This window comes from Thermobia domestica, chromosome 6, assembly GCF_964235325.1.
Source record: "Thermobia domestica chromosome 6, izTheDome1.hap1.1, whole genome shotgun sequence".
In the NCBI taxonomy this organism is placed as follows: Eukaryota; Metazoa; Arthropoda; class Insecta; order Zygentoma; family Lepismatidae; genus Thermobia; species Thermobia domestica.
The window spans coordinates 41,270,759-41,291,958 of record NC_137459.1 but is presented as its reverse complement, the minus strand read 5'-3'; the positions used below and the strand labels follow the sequence as shown (position 1 = coordinate 41,291,958).

Below are 21,200 nucleotides of genomic sequence, written 5' to 3'. Positions count from 1 at the left end.
GGGCCAAGGAACCCCTCCCAAAATTTTAAAGGGGTGAATTAATGTGCCCATGTCTTATGAAAGCTAATGAACTCCTGTATACGCTCATGTAAATACTGTATATAGGGTAATAAGACCTCATCAAAGGGGATAAATTAGGTAAAAAAAAAACCGAAATTTAATTTTTGGCAATTTTTTACCCATGAAAGGGAACGACATAGACCTCCAATAGTGATAGAGGTACATACCCTGGTCCTAGGCTACCACATTCAATTTTTAGATTTGGCGATTTCCAAACTTTAAGAGGGGTGGTCCTATGTACCCCTGCCAAAATTTAATGGGTGGGCCAAGGTACCCCTGCCAAAATTTAGAGGGGGTGGTCCTATGTACTCCTAGTTCATTGGCCCCGGGCCAAGGGCATTGACCTTTGACCTATGACGTCACAAAAAATTTTGCTGACTCGGCGAGATATTCGTTGGTTCCTACTACTGTGACAGGTTAAGCCAAAGTCCTCATTCTCCAGAAATTGAATTATAACTGGACAAGGCAATGTTCAGGTACACATACAGGAAAAGGGTGCTAATAATACTTAGAATTACTGACTTCGTTACTATTTATAACTGCCCATTGCTATGTATATTGCGAAGCTTCTGTCATCAGAAGCAACACGGCTACGGAAGATCAACTGGGACACCACCGGAATGAGCATATTGAGAAGGAAATAAGATTAATTAATGGAGGTGAAGTACGTTTATCTATCCTATTGCATAGAATGAGAATGAGGCAAGACTGGCATTGTTGGATGTCTTATGAAGGAAAAACTTAAGAACAATATCGTGGAGATAAATAAAACATTTAATTGAGTAGAAAGACTTCTTATAGAGGGTGAGTCAAAATAAGTATTACAAGCCAATATCTCGCGAACTATACATCAGATAAGAAAAATGTTGAGTCAATGTACAATACAGAGAGGCCTAAAAATGGTTTAAATACGAGGTTATTCCCGTCCCCCATTTTGGGGGAAAGGGTGTACATGAAAATTTTTCAAATAGGAACATAGGTCGAGTGATATCTCGTTAGAAAGGGCTTAAAAATTGGAACAATTTTTGTAGGAAACCATTTTTGATATGGGGCATCGTTTTCAAGATGGCCTCCAAAAATGGTCCTGTATCAGATAAAATTTCCAATACGTATAAATCAGATACGGCTGAGTAGAAAAGAATGAAACAAAAAAGGAAAAAGCCATAGGCAACGTGGAATGGTGTTGTCGCGGTGTCCCCAGGGCATGGGGCCCCAACACCAACTTGAAAATTTCAAATGAGAATATAGGTTGTGATATTTTGTTTGATAGATCGTGGAGAACCAAGCAGCTTAGTACAAAATTTGTTTTGATTTCGGGCAACCCTGGCCTCCACGATCTCCTGACCTAACCCCACTTTATTTTTTTCCTTTGAGGTTGTGTTAAGGATCGGGTAATATCCAACGTACTGACAACTACTGATGATATGAAGGCGCGTATTATTCAACGTGTATGTGCATCCATCATTCCAGAGATGCTACATACTATACGAATATCACTATGTCGCCGCTTACGAAGATGTCTGGAGCAGGATGGAGGGCATATCGAGCATCATTTGTGGCATGGTAAGTGTTGAAATATTGTTTTCTTTACAGTGATTCAAATTACAATTTTTAACATCGCAAATACCCCGTAGAATTACTCAACGTTATTCTACAACTTCACAGGATATTAGCTTGTGATAATGCTGTTGAGATAGGCTTGCCTGAAGTAAAAAAATGTACTAAGCTGTTTGGTATTTCACGACCTATCAAAGAAGGTATCACTCGCCCTATGTAGCCATTTAAAAATTCCACGCACACCCTTCCCTCCAAAATGGGGGAGCCTCGTGTATCACTCATATTTTATGCCGTCTGTATTGTACATTGACTCTTAACATTTTTCTTATTTGATGCATAATTAGCGGGATATTGGCTTGTAACACTCAATTTGAACACTACGCTTTGTATCTGAAAGTGGAACCATTTTTGGCTGCTATTTTGAAACAGGCTTGCCCGAAATCAAAACAAATTTTGTACTAACAAGGGACATCACCCAATTGTCCGGCTCCGATTTCAATGAAATTTTTATTGCTGATAGAGGACATGTGTTCATTACTCGTGATGACAGAAATTTTTGCCATGGTGCATGTTTTCTAGTTTTTAATAATTTTTAAAGGTTGTGATGTGGTTAATAGAGATTACTGCAGAAGTCCCTTACTACCCTTTGTAAACGGAGTGTTAATGAAAGAACAACCATGTAGATCCGTATAGGGCATACGGGGAAGTCATATGATATGTATGACCTTGACGGCAGCCATCTTGAAATCCGCCATTTTGAGTTAAGGTCAAGTTTTTTAAATGGGAAAAAAGCAATATGATACATAATTCCGGGCTAGAATTTAATCAGAAAGACAATGGTGCACTTAGTTTTAAGATGCGCCCATTTGGGGAAAAGTTACAGGCATATTAATTGTTTATACTTACTATTTGCGTAAGCCCCTTACCTCCGATTCTAACCCGCGTATTAATGATAATAAGTGGATAAAGGTTTCGGTAATAAATATTATGGCTAGAGGGAAGTGATACGATAAGTGCATCATTGACGGCAGCCATCTTGAAATCCGCCATTTTGAATTAAAGTGAAGTTTTGAAAAATGAAGACCATAGCATGTGGCACCTAATTTTAATAGTAAAGTTTCCCCAAAAGCCAATGGTATGCTTGTTTTTGTTCTATAGTTAACTAGTATGAATTTATGACTCTTCTAATGTACACGAAACGTCCATTATTCGATCCTTCAAATTGGCAACACTTCTAATTTTCACCGCATGTTTTAAGATTCCAACTGGCACTTTGTAATTGTTGCCATGGCTCATGTTTTCTCAATTTATTACATTTTTTTAAGAGTTGTGATTTGTCAGTTCATGAATAGTGTTGGGATAAGCATCCAGCGATCTTTCTGAATTTTGAAGACTTGCCATGTAATTATTAATTTCCTAGGCAGTGTAAGCATTTATTTTAAGCCAGAATACATGAGGAACCTATGGACCTATGTTACGTAAAGATATACAAATAAAATTATAACAAATTGGTGTTACACGAACTCAAAATTATCTTGAAATGTAGCCTACATGTTGCACAAACGATAAACAGTATTTTTTAAATAAATACAACTTTACAACTTTAAAGGAACAGCAGCAATGATAGAAAATAACAGAGAGACATAATATGACTGTTCCCAACACACTGTTTGTACCGTGAACAAAATATGAAAAGAGGTAAATTGTTTATAAAGAAGTGTAACTTAATCGAGTTCCCGATCAACACTGATTATAAATCTTACAAACATGAACCATCGACAACAATCGCTAGAAAACGAATGACTTTTTTGTCTGACTAGCTAAAATATTGCCATGGAAAATAAATAAATATACAATAAACAAATAAATATAAAACAAAACAAAAGACCACTGATTTACACAACAATCATATGTCGTTTTCCTTTTTGAAGTGAATTTTCATTTCATTTCTCGTCTCATCTACTATTCATTACAAGCTACGTCTTCGGTATTACCTGAATGCAAAGTTGAAGTTCTTTCGTTGTGTGATGATTCATGTCAGTAAACGAAGGGCAGGTATAGGAAATAAATAATTACATTGCCTAGGAAATTAATAATTACATGGCAAGTCTTCAAAATTCAGAAAGATTGCTGGATGCTTATCCCAACACTATTCATGAACTGACAAATCGCAACTCTTAAAAAAATGTAATAAATTGAGAAAACATGAGCCATGGCAACAATTGCAAAGTGCCAGTTGGAATCTTAAAACATGCGGTGAAAATTAGAAGTGTTGCCAATTTGAAGGATCGAATAATGGACGTTTCGTGTACATTAGAAAAGTCATAAATTCATACTAGTTAACTATAGAACAAAAACAAGCATACCATTGTTTTTTGGGGAAAATTTACTATTACAATTAGGTGCCACATGCTATGGTTTTCATTTTTCAAACCTTCACTTTAATTCAAAATGGCGGATTTCAAGATGGCTGTCGTCAATGATGCACTTATCGTATCACTTCCCTCTAGCCATAATATTTATTACCGAAACCTTTATCCACTTATTATCATTAATACGCGGGTTAGAATCGGAGGTAAGGGGCTTACGCACATAGTAGGTATAAACAAAATTAATATGCCTGTAACTTTTCCCCAAACGGGCGCATCTTAAAACTAAGTGCACCATTGTCTTCCTGATTAAATTCCAGCCCGAAATTATGTATCATATTATCCTATTCCCATTTAAAAAACTTGACCTTAATTCAAAATGGCGGATTTCAAGATGGCTGACGTTAAGGTCATACGTACCATACGACTTTTCCCTATGCCCTATACGTATCTACATGGTTGTTCTTTCATTAACACTTCGTTTACAAAGGGTAGTAAAGGACTTCTGCAGCAATCTCTATTAATCACATCACAACCTTTAAAAATTATTTAAAAAATAGAAAACATGCACCATGGCAAAAATTTCTGTCATCACAAGTAACGAATACATGTCCTCTATCAGCAATAAAAATTTCATTGAAATCGGAGCAGGACAATTGGGTGATGTCCCTTGTAAGCTATTTGGCATTCCACGATCTATCAAACAAGGTATCACTCGACCTATATTCCCATTTGAAATTTTCAAGTTGGTACCGGGGCCCCATGATGCGGGCTCTGGGGACACTGCGACAACACCGTTCCACGTTGCCTATGGCTTTTTCCTTTTTTGTTTTTTGTTTCATCATTTCCTACTCAGCCCTTCCTGATTAATAAGTCCTGGAAATTTTATCTGATACAGGACAATTTTCGGGGGCCATCTTCAAAAAGTTGCCCCATATCAAAAATTGTTTTCTACAAAAAATGTTTAATTTTCTAAGCTCTTTCGAACGAGGTATCAATCAACCTATGTTCCCATTTGAAAATTTCACGTACACTCTCCTACCGCAAAATGGAGGACGGGGGAACCTCGTATTTGACCCATTTTTAGGTCCCTGTGTTTTGTACATTGACTCTCAACATTTTTCTTATTTGATGTATAGTTCGCGAGATATTGGATTGTAACACTTATTTTGACACACCGTGTATATCGAAGGAGCTCGAAAAATTTCAATCTGACTTTGGCGCCAGTTCCGAAACCCAGCCAACATAATATCACAAACTCAATTTGATACTAATACTATAGGGGAGGCCGGGGCTGGTTGGCAGCAGGGGTTGGTTGACGAACTGCATATAACTCCTTCATTAATTAACATAATGAGCTGTTGCTGCTGTCATAAAAGAGCGACCTATGGATGCAGCTGCCACCTTCATATAGAATTTGTAACTTGCGGATTATGGCGTCTATTAGATAAAGAATGTTTTTACCAGTCTGAAGTATTTTTTTCAGTTCTCCGTTACAACATCACAGAATCGTCACTACTTGGAGTACAGAGGTGAGTAATATAGTATTAGATCTGAACTTTGTTTTTATGGATATTCAAACAATAAAACGTAAATGCCAAACAATTGCTGAGTAATTACAACTTTGTTGCACAAGATGGGCTTGGGGTTAGTTGGCGTATAGCATTTGGGGTTGGTTGGCAAGTGCGCGAAACAACCCCGTGTGGAATTTTATTTCATTTTACTTTTATTGTTACATTGTTTGATTATTGTTGTGTTGTTTACAGTTCTACCAATCTTTTACATCAATGTTAGAGAATAGCATGTACGTATTGGACTACTGTCAAAATTTAGAAATCGAGATAAGACTGTATGCCAAACTCTGAATTTTCTGAATAGACCTAACTCTCAGTATCAAGAATATTTTGTATGTGCTCTTTTGTTACAAGAAATAGAGGCCTAGCTATTGCTTTTTCTTTCTTTGTGGAAAGTAGGAAATAAACTGCATTTCCCGATAATTCAGCTAAAACATATCTTACTTTCTCTTAGCTACTTTGTGACAGCGGGAAATAAACTACGTCTCTTGATAGTTCAGTTATTTTAATTACATTTTGAAATAATATGAAGAATTAACCTACACCAAATCATATTAAAACTAATGTGGTTTGATAATCTTGTAGCTTTCAATGTCATGACAACCAAGCTAGAATGAAAGAAAGAAGTTTTCATATTTCATAATGCTGATTCTTTTAAGTGTTGTGAATAAAAGTCATTTCAAACTTCAAATAGCCTACTTCATTGCAATATATATAATAGAATTTAGAAAAATAACGTTTATTTCTAATAAATCCAATTTTTGTTGCTATATTTAAAAAGTATGCCAACTAGAACCACAATATCAGCCAACCAGCCCCTTAGTAGGGGTCGGTTGGCATACTCCATTTTAAAAGAAAGAAAATTTTATTTCTTGAAAACTGTAAGCAACAAAACAAAAACAAAAATTGAATTTATTAGAGGAAACATTGGTCTGTCCGTACACATCCATTACATTGCAATACAGTGCACCATCTACTCATAAAAAAATAAAGAATGAAAAGTTCGCCAACCAGCTCCGGTCTCCCCTATGTTTAGGCTTAAATTCTGTAGGCACCGGACTCGTATTTCAAGATACTATGGCGAAATGGTGCACAGAAATTTTGAGCCTTGTGTATGACACTAAAAGTGGGTCTATTTATCCGAAAGTTAACTAAGCTTAGAGTAGACCATCTCACACCCCCGTGGATTCGCCACTGATGTAACGGAACAATATATAGAAGTCTGGGCATACACAGAAAAGCGAAGTTCTAATCACTCGGTATTGCTGATGTACCCAACATATATTACTGGTATTAGAATAAAATGGTTCTGGGGAGACATTTGTGTGGTTCGAAACATCAAATACTCTCCAAACATCATAGATAAATCTGGAAAACATAATTGCAACACAATACAAAGTTGTACAGTCTGTATCAAAAGTAAATATAATATTACATATCAGAGGCTTATGAGAGAAGTCACTCCGGTAAGAATTAAAATGTTTCGCTTGAAACTGAAAGAAGAAAATTTTATTAATGTGGAATGGATTTTGAGTTTAACGTCCCTTTCAGCAACGAGGCTATATAAGACGTGAACCTACTGATTAACATGAAATCCGAACCACATGAGCTCGCTCCGGGATCAAATCCGGGTCTCCTACGCGCAACGTGACTACGCTAACCGCTTAGTCATGAAGGAACTCAAAATTTTAATATTAGATAAGGTTTATTCGCTTAGTTTCAAGCAATGAAACTAATTTTTAACAGTGTGAATTCTCTCACGAGCTGTTTGTCTTTTTTTCATGTGTTATTATCTTTTGTCAAGGGCCGTAGTTTAAGTAGTATCATATTATTATTTTAGAAAGTTTGTTCAATCAGTTTTGCATTATAGAATCGATTATAGTTTCTTTGCTAATTTGAAACTAAGTATTTAAAAAAAAAAAACTACAAAAATGCAACGAATGTATGAGAATATAAGTGCCAGCAAATAAGAAAGATTACAATAGGATAAATTCATGAAGCATTTATGATCACGATAAATATGATTATCAGTAGATAGTATGCAGCAGTGCCAGTCCAAAGGTCATGTTGTGGGGGAGGGGGTCAAAGGTCAACATGATAGCAGATCATGGGTATAGTCTGAGGTTTTAGTTAGTTGACGTATGCACTTTGTGCAATTGGGGTCAAAGGTCAATATCATAGGAGATCATGGGTTAGATCATGTATGCAGCACTGCCAGTTGTTGTGATGAAAGATCATGTTCTTGGATGAGTGCATTGTCTACGTATTGTTGAGGTGACGTTGCTGATATGTTTGTATGAGAGCCGATGCGTCATGGTGGATGCTGCGTCTTATCATATGTAACTTTGTTGATATGAATGACCAGAGTAAATGTATTTGTTAGGGGATGACTTCACGATACAAGAGAACAAGCAAACTTTAGTGATTGTACGCGTGTGTCATTGTTTTCGATACTTGGACATAAATAAGTTTGAATCATATGATGATACAAGTCACGTTATGAAATTTGACTAATTGTTTGTATGAGTTGATCTTGAAGGGATGACTTCATGCTATAAGAGAACAAATATAAGTGATTGCACTGTTTATGATGTTTGCATGTAAATAAATTTGAATCACAGGTTAATAGACGACACATTATCAAATTTGAATAGTTGATTGTACGAGTTACTGTGGATAAACTGAACTATATTTGTATGAGATTGCAATAAGACATTTTTTAAGTATTGGTTTTTTATTTGAGCATAAAATGGATGCAGTCATTGAATTTCAGGGATATAAAAATAATAAAAATGAATTTATTATAAAAGAACTTTGCGTTGTTGGAGTAAATATGTATTTTATTCGGCAATGGATAATACGATCCCCTTATTGTATAAGTAAACTGAAAAAGAAAGAGCAACGTTGTGTTTTTTGGTTAAGAGGGAATTATCATGGAATTGGTTGGAATGATGGGGACATAAGTTTTTATGAAGTTAAAAATTTACTGATAGAATACAGTAAATCATGTAGGAACGTGTATACGAAAGGAAAAGAAAAGTCGAAATATTTAGAGAAGGTACTTGGACGAAATGTAATAGACTTAGAAGACATGAATTTTCCCAGCTTCAAGAAGATTAATTGTTTGTATGGCATTACCTGTTGTTTTCATAGAATTAAAAATGAAAGACATTATTATTGTGCCCTTGAAAACGCAACGAAAGTAGTAAATTACGGTAGAATATTAGATATATTCTAGTGCTTTTTTGTAGAAGTGCGTGTGTCTAGTGGAACTGTCATAATTGCAAACAGAAAAGAAAGAATATTTTAAATATGGTATAAAAAAGTATATCCGTATGTTAGCGTATGCTTTGAATGGTGGAATATGTAAACTGAATTTGAATTTTATTTTAGTTGTCAATTCAGATTTCAGAAAGACTTGGTGCTTAAAAAAAGTTAAATTAGAAAATAACATGTGTGAGTGTTTTCGGCTTCGATTCCCGTTTTTTAAGGGGGGGGGGGTTAAATAATGGGTTTTGCGAAATGTATTATAGGTTTCATAATAACACCCTTACCTCGTGTACTTTATGTGTATGTTTATGTGTTTGAACGTTGAATTCTTGGTAGATATTTGAATCTTGAGTTGGAGGAATATGCCTTAAGTTTGAAGCAGTGTTTCGCATGGTGAAGGAAAGAAAGAAAAAAAATCGTGTGTACTCTTAAGTTTTCTTTTATGTTGTTGGAGTGTGTAAAGTGTGTAGATGTACATATAAGTGGTGTCGGATTTGATTCTTCGTGATTGTAATAAAAACGCAAGATGAAAAATTTGATTATGTACTCGCAGAGGATACACAAACTTAGTTCTCTTACATGAAAATAAACCAATATATACTGGATTATTTATGTAAAATTTTCAGCGTTGTTAGACATCGCGAAATGAATGAAGAATTAAGAGACGAAAGAATAAATGAAGAAATTTGAAAGAATGGTAATGGCAATAGATGTAGTAACTAGAAATTACTAAAATAATTATGTGGGTTGTATTTCCTGAAAAAAAAAAACTAGGTACTTCTGTGAGAATGTCTATTTAGTAAGATAGTGAACTAAACATATTAACTGAGTATATTGTTCGTATTTAATGAAAGTAATTTTATAATTTATTACGTGATATATATATTTTATGGACTACTGTATGAGAAGGCAAAAGGTTTAAATAAATCCTTTAAGTCTGAATTTGGTGAATAAGTTGATATTGAAACTGTTGTATAATGACGTGTTATCGATAGTGAGTCTTAATTACGCGGTGATAAACATGTACGTTGACCACATAAACAAGCACAGAATAGGGTATTTTGTAGTGAGTCTTAATCACGGGGTGGCAAACATGTACATTGACCTCATAAACAAGCACAGAGTAGGGTGTTTTGCAGTGAGTCTTAATCACGGGGTGGCAAACATGTACGTTGACCTCATGAATGAACACAGAATATGGTATTTGTTTATTGCTAAGTACTACTGTAGATATAAAAAGATGGCAGAAGAGGATTTTCTACATTTTATTGAATGCAATCACGAGCACCAGAAGGGAGGAGCAAGAGAGAGAGAATTGTGTGTGCATTCGTCAGTAGAATGGATGGCTGGAATAAGATATTAAATGAGTTGAAGTAAGTATAATGAATTTCCATATGTAAACTTTTACTTTTTGAATATAAGTTATAATAACTAGTAAACCAATTTGAATATTTTTATATAGTTTGAAAGCTTTAATATAGTTACTAGAATTTATTAAACTGTCATAAAAAAGAATTAAGAAAGTATATAATTGAACCCTATTTACTTAAATACAACGTAAAATAGTTTGTAAAATAATTAAATACTCTTTTAATAATCTTATTAAATTCTTCATATGTAAAAAACAATTCTCATTAACTAAGAAATAGAACTAACTATTATTATGGTTATGTTTTAATTTTTTTAAAGAATAGATATTCGTAACAAAACTTATTTCATTACAGCGAACTAGATCAGCTCTTAGATGACGTTCAGGAGGAGGAGGATGAGAATGAACAAGGACGCCGAGAAAACGAGTATTATGAAGAGAATGGAACTCAGATGTAAGTGTTTAAAGTAAATGTGTATATATATATATATATATATATATAAATGTTGAGAATTATATTTATGAAAGGAAATTTTTAATTTTGAAAGAAAGAAAAAAAGAGGTTGAAATTGATTTTCATGTTAATAGTATATAAAGGACTCTTATCCCTTACTGCATGTTAAACATTGTCTCTCTTTTGTCTATTGATAGGTCCTTCGAGGAAGCATTGAAGAAAGGTCCACAAGCTTCTACGTCTGCTTCGTGGGAGTTCTCGTTAACACAGGCATTTGGGAAGGAGAACGAATCACAAACTCAAACTGATGATGATGATGAAGAAGGAGGAAATTTCGTGGAAGCAGAAAGCTTGTAAGTAAACGTCACAGAAATTGTAAAACTTTAGTTTTTCAATACATTAGTATATTCTTTGAGAAGGAACTAAAAATATTAAAATATTTGTAAAAACTGAGTTCACTGAAGAAGAAAAAATCCTACAGGAATTTTGTATTTTTCTTTAAGATCTTAAGGGGGGGGGAGTGAAGATAAATTTACGTTTTCTGTTGTAATGTCATCACTTTATTTTGAAAAGTAACTGTAAGAAAAATTGAAAATCATTTACTTTTAACAGTAATAATAAAACTTAAACTCAGTTTTTTTAAGAAAGTATAGTCACATTATGGTGAAATAGAACTAGAAATTTTCCCTTATTATATGTTAAGCATTGTATCTCTTTTATCTATTGATAGGTCCTTCGAGGAAGCATTGAAGAAAGGTCCACAAGCTTCTACGTCTGCTTCGTGGGAGTTCTCGTTAACACAGGCATTTGGGAAGGAGAACGAATCACAAACTCAAACTGATGATGATGATGAAGAAGGAGGAAATTTCGTGGAAGCAGAAAGCTTGTAAGTAAACGTCACAGAAATTGTAAAACTTTAGTTTTTCAATACATTAGTATATTCTTTGAGAAGGAACTAAAAATATTAAAATATTTGTAAAAACTGAGTTCATTGAAGAAGAAAAAAATCCTACAGGAATTTTGTATTTTTCTTTAAGACCTTAAGGGGAGGGGGTGAAGATAAATTTACGTTTTCTGTTGTAATGTCATCACTTTATTTTGAAAAGTAACTGTAAGAAAAATTGAAAATCATTTACTTTTAACAGTAATAATAAAACTTAAACTCAGTTTTTTTTAAGAAAGTATAGTCACATTATGGTGAAATAGAACTAGAAATTTTCCCTTATTATATGTTAAGCATTGTATCTCTTTTATCTATTGATAGGTCCTTTGAGGAAGCATTGAAGAAAGGTCCACAAGCTTCTACGTCTGCTTCGTGGGAGTTCTCGTTAACACAGGCATTTGGGAAGAAGAACGAATCACAAACTCAAACTGATGATGATGATGAAGAAAGAGGAAATTTCTTGGAAGCGGAAAGCTTGTAAGTAAACGTCACAGAAATTGTAAAACTTTAGTTTTTCAATACATTAGTATATTCTTTGAGAAGGAACTAAAAATATTAAAATATTTGTAAAAACTGAGTTCACTGAAGAAGAAAAAATCCTACAGGAATTTTGTATTTTTCTTTAAGATCTTAAGGGGGGGGGGAGTGAAGATAAATTTACGTTTTCTGTTGTAATGTCATCACTTTATTTTGAAAAGTAACTGTAAGAAAAATTGAAAATCATTTACTTTTAACAGTAATAATAAAACTTAAACTCAGTTTTTTTAAGAAAGTATAGTCACATTATGGTGAAATAGAACTAGAAATTTTCCCTTATTATATGTTAAGCATTGTATCTCTTTTATCTATTGATAGGTCCTTCGAGGAAGCATTGAAGAAAGGTCCACAAGCTTCTACGTCTGCTTCGTGGGAGTTCTCGTTAACACAGGCATTTGGGAAGGAGAACGAATCACAAACTCAAACTGATGATGATGATGAAGAAAGAGGAAATTTCTTGGAAGCGGAAAGCTTGTAAGTAAACGTCATAGAAATTGAAGGGGGGGGGGGTAATAAGCTATATTGTTAGAAAGTAAAATGAGTATATTGAAGCATAAAATTTTTATAGGAATTGTAAAGTATTATTTCTTTAAGACTTTTAATGCAGAGGAAGGGGAAATAAACTTTACGTTTTTTTCTTATAATGTAATCATTTTTTTTTGAAAAATAACTAAGAAAAATTGAAAAGCATCTACTTTTAAAGTAATACAAAACAATTAATCTCAAGTTTTTGAAAAAGTATTAAGGATTTTAGTTTATTCCTTAGTACATGTTAAGCATTGTATCTCTTTTTCTGTATAGGTACTTAGAAGGATGGGTATACAAGTATATGAGTATAGGTCTTAGAAGGATGACCATAGCTGAGCATAATAGTTATCATTAGCGTTACTTTTATTTTCATTTTTATACTTTGTCTGATTTTTTGCGTTTTACAGTTGCTTCTTACGTACTTTTTGTATTTTATTATTATTAATAATAATATTTATTGTTTTTGTTTATCTTATTACTAAATAATGAATTTTCTTGTAGGAATTTGTTACATGGAGATGAGGAAGTATTTTTTTCGAGAGAAGTGGAGGATAACTTACAAGGACGTCAGGCAGAAAACGAGGAAGAAAGGCGTGAACATGAGGCAGGTAACGCATTGGATGCAATATTACAGGGTTTTATGTTGGGTGTTTATCACATTCCCATGTTACTCATTACAATTTATGAGAGATTTGTGAAGCTATTTCTTGGGGGAGTTCGACCAACGCTTCCATATGGTGCATTTATAAATGAAGTTAAACATCATTGGAGACAAATCTTAGATCGCTGTACAAGAGCGGGGGATCTTTTAGTGCACTTTGAGTTGGGGCTTTTCGACAGTGACAATGCACGACTTGCAGCATATGAAAAGTTTACTGAAGTGTTTCGTCAAGATGATGCAGTTAGGAATGATAGAAATTTTCAACGGAGGCTAGCTGCATTTCTTGACGAAACACTTCCGTTTCATGAGCAACCCGTACGACATCACAATCGTCAGGGTGGGCAGGGTCAAGGAAATGCAGATCCGTTTGAAGTAATATTCGAAGAGGAGAGAAGATTTCATCGATATCGTACTGCTGGGCATATCACTACCTTGAGACTGAACCCCGAATTTCAGGTTGATGACCCCGAACGAATGGTACGAAACCTTGTAGATTATGTATTGAATAATGTTTTAAATAATGTAGATCTTGATGCAAGGGTAGGCATAATGGTTTATAACAATCTTCCTGATTCTACCCCAATCTACGTTCCCTTTCGCCAGAAGCGAAATGTTAATTCAGATGTTGTTTTTCAACATATTCAAAATGTGTTGAACAGTAATGAGCAGTTTTTTTTCGGCCCTAACATTACATTCAAAATTTATGTAGTTAGTCCACGTAGGGGAACTGGAAGACGTGTCGCACGTACTGACCGACTGGCAGAAGGGAACGAAAGGGACATTAATCGTAAGAATAATAAACTAGTTTGTAAGATTAGAAATAAGGATACTCTGTGTCTTGCACGTGCAATAGTTGTGGCCCAAACTATTGTAAGTGCAAGTACATGTGAAGAGAAGAGAAAGATGATACGAAACGAAGAATATCAGCGAGCTGCAGCTGAAAAATTGTGTGAGGACGCTGATGTTGATTTGTCAGTGAACGGAGGAACACTGGATGATGCTGAAAAATTTCAAGAGCATTTTGGCACATCATATCAGATAGTCGTGTACGAAGAAGATGAAGAAAAGAACGGAGTGATGAACGTTGCTTATAAAGGAAATCAGTATTCTCCTCAGAAACTGTTTCTCTTTTACAACGATCATCACTACGACGTGATTCGTAATATCAAGGGGTTTCTTCAAAAAAGTTATTTTTGTGGGTATTGCGTTATGGGATATAATTATATTAAAAATCACACATGTAAAGTCCAGTGTTCTTCTTGTGAGAAATCACATCTTGTAGACAAGGATGAGGATGTAGCACTTAAATTTTGTAATGAATGTCACAGGCATTTTCAGGGTCAAGGTTGTTTTGATAGACACAAACAAAGTTCTTCTCGCTCCAAATCCATTTGTGAACAGGTTAAGCAGTGTAAACATTGCTTGAAAATAATTGACTATAGACGTCGAAAATCTGTTCACACGTGCTCCGAAAAGTTTTGCACACTCTGTAATAAGTTTGTAGAGGAAAATCACCAATGCTACATTCAAAAAGAAAAAGCAGCTAAAGTAAAGAAATATCTGTACATTGCCTATGATGTTGAAACCATGTTAAAAGATACAGACGACCCTAACATTAAAGAACATGAAGTAAACCTTTGTATAGCCATGCAGCGGTGTCATGCATGCATAGGCAATGCGGATTTGGAGCATTGTAAAACCTGTGGCATTCGAACTCACATTTTTCCCTCTATTACAGAGTTTGTGAGATATGCGCTAAAGCCGCGCCCTGCGTTCGCAAAGGAGATCTTTTTAAGTCATAACGGAGCACGATATGATAACCTCTTCGTTTTACGTCATCTTCTCATAGAATGTAAGATAACACCAAAGGTAATTCTCCAAGGTAATAAGCTCATTGAAATGAACATCGGGGGTAGGAAAATTTTCAGGGACACGTTTAATTACATGCCCCTCAAATTGGCAGATTTGCCGAAATCTTTGGGCTTGAATACAGAATTATTACGGAAGGGAGATTTCCCATATTTAATGAATACCAGTGAGCATCAAAATTACGTTGGGGAAATGCCTCCTTTACATTTCTATGACCCTGATAGTAGAATGGAGAAGGATCGGGAAGAATTGTTGAAATGGCATGCACAGTGCGTACAAGATGAAGTAATTTTTGATTTTCAAAAAGAACTTTTAGAATATTGTAAAAATGATGTCTTAATTCTTATTTCGGCCATTGAAAAATTTTCGGAACTAATTGAAAACGTAAGCAATGTGCAGCCATTTCTCTCATGTCCTACGCTTGCATCGTTAGCGAGTAAAATATTTCGAAGCGAATATTTGCATGAAAACCAGTTGGGAATTATTCCACCCTATGGTTTTCGACATCAAGATAAACAAAGTGTAGTTGCTCTTCAGTGGTTGCTTTGGTTAGAAAAAACCACTGGAAAGCAAATACAACATGCTGGTAACGGAAATGAAAGAAAAATTGCTGGTATTAAAGTGGATGGTTTTCAGCCTTCCACAAAAACAGTGTTTTCCTTTCATGGCTGTTACTGGCATGGTCACGTCAGTTGTATTAATAAAGAAAAAAATGCAGTTTTAAATAAAGACACAGGGGAAACATTAGCGCAAAGATATGAGCGCACGATAGGAGTAACAAGACGTTTACAAAGTTTAGGTTATACTGTTGTGGAGAAATGGGAATGTGAATTTCGTAATGATGTACGAAGAAACTCGTCATTGGCTGCGTTCATTCGCAATGAATGTTCGAGTTTAGTGGATCCTCTTATTCCTAGGGATGCATATCGAGGTGGACGTGTAGAAGGATTCCGTCTATTCTACGATGTGAATACTAATGGAAACGAGGATACACACGTACGTTATTACGATTTTACATCATTGTATCCCCACCAGATGAAAAGCAAACCACTACCTATCGGACATCCAAAGATATACCTAAGAGATATTCCACCCGTTGATAAAATAAACGGTCTTATCAAATGTTCCGTGCTGCCGCCGCGTCGATTATACCTGCCGGTCTTGCCTTGCAGCGCTAACGAAAAACTCATGTTTGGTTTGTGTCGTACATGCATGGAGGGACAAAGTCAAGAAGAGTGTTCCCACACAAAAAACGAAAGACTCCTGCATGGAACATGGGTGAGTGAAGAGCTTAAGTTAGCGTTGGAAAAGGGGTATCTTATAGAAAAAATATATGAAGTGTGGGATTTTCAAATGGCCAAGTATGTGCCTAATGAGTCACATGGTGTATTTGAAAACTATGTGAACAGCTTTTTAAAAATAAAACAAGAAAGCAGCGGGTACCCCTCAGACTGTGTCACTGACATTGATAAAGAAAGATATAGAGCTGCTTATAAGGAGCATGAAAATATTGAATTAGATGCAAGCAAGATAGAATATAATCCGGGTTTAAGGTTTATATGTAAACTGCTCCTTAACAGTCAGTATGGCAAGTTTGCTCAAAGAACAGATATGCTAGAAACTGTCTTTGTGCAAAAGGTTGAAGAGTATAATAAATACATGTTCGGGCCGCAGTATGAAATTCATTCTCTTCTTCCTCTAGGGGACATTATGTGCATAACTTATCGTAATTTGGAAAATTACGATAAACCAAATCGCACGTCAAATGTTGTCCTGGCAGCGTTCATTACGGCACATGCGAGAATTGACTTGTACAAGGCCATGGAACAAGTTGGAGAAGGCCGTTTACTTTATTGTGATACAGATAGTGTTCATTTTGTGTGTAAAAATGGTGAAACTCCCTGTTTATCTACAGGTGCGTACCTCGGGGACTTGACTAATGAAATTCCTGAAGGTTGGGTAATCGACTCGTTTATTTGTCTTGGCTCTAAGAATTATTGCTATCGACAGAGAAATGTTTCAAGTGGGGAAACTAAAGTTATTGCTAAAATTAGGGGAATTACGTTGAATTTTCGTAATAAACAAATTATAAATTATGAACACTTTAAAACCATGGTCTTAGGGCAGATAGATAAACGAGTATTACACAACCCAAGGAAAATCATGAGAAAACGGGGTTATAAGATAGTGTCTGCTCCTCAGGATACACGTCATCAATTGGTGTTTAATAAGCGAAGACGAATTGATGATGATGATGATAATCAATTTAATTCTCTCCCCTTCGGATATGTCTTCACCAACTAATACATAAACGTATATCACGCGTATAAATTTTTAGTATCACACAAGCATTTAAAGGTGAATAATATTTCTAAAAATTATTAGTATGAGTTTGAGATTTATTCATCCAGCAACAATTTTGGTCTCTGGACCAACACGAGCTGGAAAGACAGTATTTGTGGATCGACTTTTAAAACATAAAAATGACTTATTTTCCACAAACTTTCGAAGTATTACTTGGTGTTATGGATCTGTATTACCACAGTTAAAATCGAACACATCAATTATTCATTTTATAGAAGGATTACCAGACATGCAAGTTTTTCATCCACCTTCACCAGGGCTCATAATTGTAGATGATTTAATGACTGAAAACGGACAAGTTGTTGTAGATTTATTTACAAAATATTCGCATCATAAAAATCTTACTGTTATTTACATTGTACAAAATATTTTTCATAAAGGTCGATATATGAGGGATATATCATTAAATAGCCATTATATTATTTGCTTCAAAAACCCACGCGATAAACTTCAAATTCAATATTTCGCTCGTCAAATTATGCCCAAATGTGCAAATGATGTTGTAAAGTCTTTTGAAGACGCAACAAGAGACCCTCATTCGTATTTACTTTTTGATATGACACAATCTACACCAGATGCTTTGCGTCTGCGCACAAACATCTTTCCAGGGGAAAATATGATCGTTTATGCTCCCAGTAAAGAATGCATGAAATCGTTCGAGTTGCGTTAGTTCACAAGATGAATTGCTTGAAGAAACATGTAACAACGTTACGTGCTCTTAGTAAGTCACGTGGGAAACGATGCAAAGATATTTTAAATTCTGCTCCACTTGGCGCTATACGAGCTATTGCACAATGTGCCGCGAACACATTACGAGGTAATGTTCCTATTTCACCATTACAAAAAGCCAGACTCAAAAGGCATAAAAGTATTTTGCGTAAATTAGCCGCCAAGCGCGTATCACTTCGGAGAAAACGAAAACTTTTGGTACAAACAGGAAAGGGACTACTGCCGTTACTTCTTGCTCCGATTATTAGTGGTCTAGCGGGAACTATTTTCTCACGATGAGTAAGCTGCAGAAAATGATTCTTGTCCCTGAAGGATTAGCTTCTCAAATGCATGCATCAGTTGAAAAATCTAAAAAACAACAATCAAAACTGGACGAAGAAATGAGACACATCCTTCAGCGTTCCGATATAGATGATAAAGAAAAATGGAAGTTGTATCAACAGGCTTTACATGCATATCTCCAATTTATTTCTCATACTAGCGATCCCGTTTATCTTCCGATTATATCCAACAATAATGATAAAGAAACGAAAGAAAAAGAAGAAGAAGAAAATCGAACACTTGCAAATAGTAGCATCGATGAAATAATCGAATCCGTGCCAAAAACTTTTCAAAAGCGTGCTGAACTTCTGTTACGAAAACTTTTGGAATTTTCTAAAATTTCTTGGAATAAACACGGAATTGTTAGTATTGATGGTAAACCCATTGAAAAATCAAATATTGTTGACTTGATTAATGATGTAGTTCGTCCGCGTAAAAGAAAGCGCAATCCGGTTGGTATGTCTCAGTTTATGAATATTCTTCATGAAATTAACATTCCTCAGGAATATCTTGGTCATTCATTTGTACCACACTCAAGGTCAAGGAAACAGAAAAGACAGAAATCACCAATATCTAGTTTTATTACAAAATGGGAAAACGTGTAGGAAAAAAGAAATTACGTGAAATTTATTATTCCCCAAAACATCCAGCGGGACTATCGGGCATAGAAAAGCTCTATAAAGCTAGTAATAAAAAGTATTCACGGTATGATGTTAAGAAATGGTTACAAAGTCAAGATGTGTATACTTTGCATCGGCCTGCACGTAAAACGTATCCCCGAAAACAGTACTTTGCTACTACTTACAATGAAACTTGGCAAATGGATCTTGCAGACATGCAAGCAGTGGCAAAATTTAATAACAGTTTCAGATACATTCTTTGTGCTATTGATATCTTCAGTCGATATGCTCATTGTATTCCCATAAAAAATAAATCAGGTGATACCGTGAGTAAAGCAATAACGCAAATATTTAAATCGTCTGTATACAAATACCCACCTGTTTATTGCCAAACTGATAAAGGAAAAGAATTTTATAACTCTCACGTACGTGATGTATTCAAACGTTTTCAGGTAAAACACTATAGTATACATTCCGAATTGAAAGCTGCTATATGCGAACGATTTTTGAGGACGTTGAAAGAAAAAATTTATAAACACTTTACCGCGAATCAAACTTATAAATACATTAACGTTTTACCAGACATTGTCCATGCATATAATCATACGTATCACCGGAGTATTCGTTTACGGCCTGTAGATGTAAATGAAGACACACTCCTTCAAGTTTGGAGGACATTGTATGAACATAATGCAAATAAAAAAGATAAAGTAAAAACATCTTTACAAGTAGGCGACTGGGTCCGTATTAGTAAATATAAACACAAACTTGAAAAAGGATATCTTCCTAAATGGTCGTATGAAATATTTGTAATTACAAAACGAATCCCGTCTAATCCTGTTACATTTCGTCTTCGTGATTTAAACGGGGAAGATATCGAGGGTATTTTCTATAAAGAAGAGCTTCAAAAAGTAGTTTCGTCACTCAATCGAACCTTTCTCATTGAAAAAATTCTTAATAAAAAGGGTTCAATGTTATATGTAAAATGGTTAGGTTATCCCTCCTCTTTTAATTCCTGGATAAAAGAATCAGATATTCAATTCAAAGCATAGTATAAGTTTAGCTGTGTTACAGTATGGATACTCATCCAGAGTTTTATATCACACTTCCTTCTAATTCAAGCATGAATATATTTCAGAATAATACCGTTGCCAGTTACACAACGAAATTAAACGAAGCTCTTCAATTAGAAGGTGCATGGGAAGTATGTTTAACAGAATTACATATTGTTTGGAGCTTTTATAACATCATTCCCGGTGATAATAGGATTATAACAAATATTTACAATAAACGTACAAGTGAAAGCAACAAGCGCGAATATACGGTTCCATTCGGATATTATTCTAGTATTTTTCATGTACTTGCTAATATAGAATCTCTAATAAATTTATTTCAAGTTAACAGATCTAATAATTCCCTTTACATTCAAGGAATGATCGGTCCTGATCAAAATATAAAAATATCATTAGCACCTAATTTAGCTCCTGTATTTGGCTATACTAAAGACATTCCAGAAAGTTATACATCCATACAACTAAATCCGGGGGACAATAATGACTCGTCTTCTTGGACACATCACAGAATTACTAAATTACAAGCACCATATCCGTGTAATTTAGACTTTCATATTCCTCGTGAAATTAATGTATGCATAGATATTGTAAAACACCAGTCCCCATTCGGTGGATTATTAAGAAAAGTAAGTGTTGTTGATTATGAATATGGCCGTATGAAATCATTTATATTTTACCCACGACAATATATCAAAGTTGAGAAACGGTATTTTGATACTATACACGTAGATTTAAAGGATGAACAGGGCAAAATTTTACCATTTGAATTTGGAGTTTCAAGTCTTACACTTCATTTTCGAAAATTTTTATCACAATGATTATTGAAGGAAATGATAATAGCTTTTACGTCACATTGGCATCAAATGCTTCTTTAAATGTTTTCCCAGATAATTCTCCTTCTC

The 21,200-nt window shown here is 34.8% G+C and overlaps 1 protein-coding gene across 1 annotated transcript; it reads left to right on the top strand.

Moving 5' to 3' along the window:
* The first annotated feature begins 1,558 nt into the window (after window positions 1-1,558).
* LOC145687163 (uncharacterized) lies at window positions 1,559-17,509 on the top strand. The gene is made up of 7 exons (XM_081760625.1): window positions 1,559-1,623; window positions 10,555-10,653; window positions 10,851-11,006; window positions 11,384-11,539; window positions 11,918-12,073; window positions 12,452-12,607; window positions 13,163-17,509. Exons 1-7 carry the CDS (start codon window positions 1,559-1,561, stop codon window positions 17,493-17,495), a joined length of 5,121 nt encoding a protein of 1,706 aa, XP_081616751.1. The 3' UTR covers window positions 17,496-17,509.
* Window positions 17,510-21,200: the final 3,691 nt, after the last annotated feature.

Coding starts and splice junctions, on each gene's coding strand:
- LOC145687163 (XM_081760625.1), top strand. CDS start 1,559: ATGTCGCCGCTTACGAAGATGTCTGGAGCAGGATGGAGGGCATATCGA. Junction 11,007..11,383: donor TTCGTGGAAGCAGAAAGCTT/GTAAGTAAACGT, acceptor ATCTATTGATAG/GTCCTTCGAGGAAGCATTGA. Junction 12,074..12,451: donor TTCTTGGAAGCGGAAAGCTT/GTAAGTAAACGT, acceptor ATCTATTGATAG/GTCCTTCGAGGAAGCATTGA.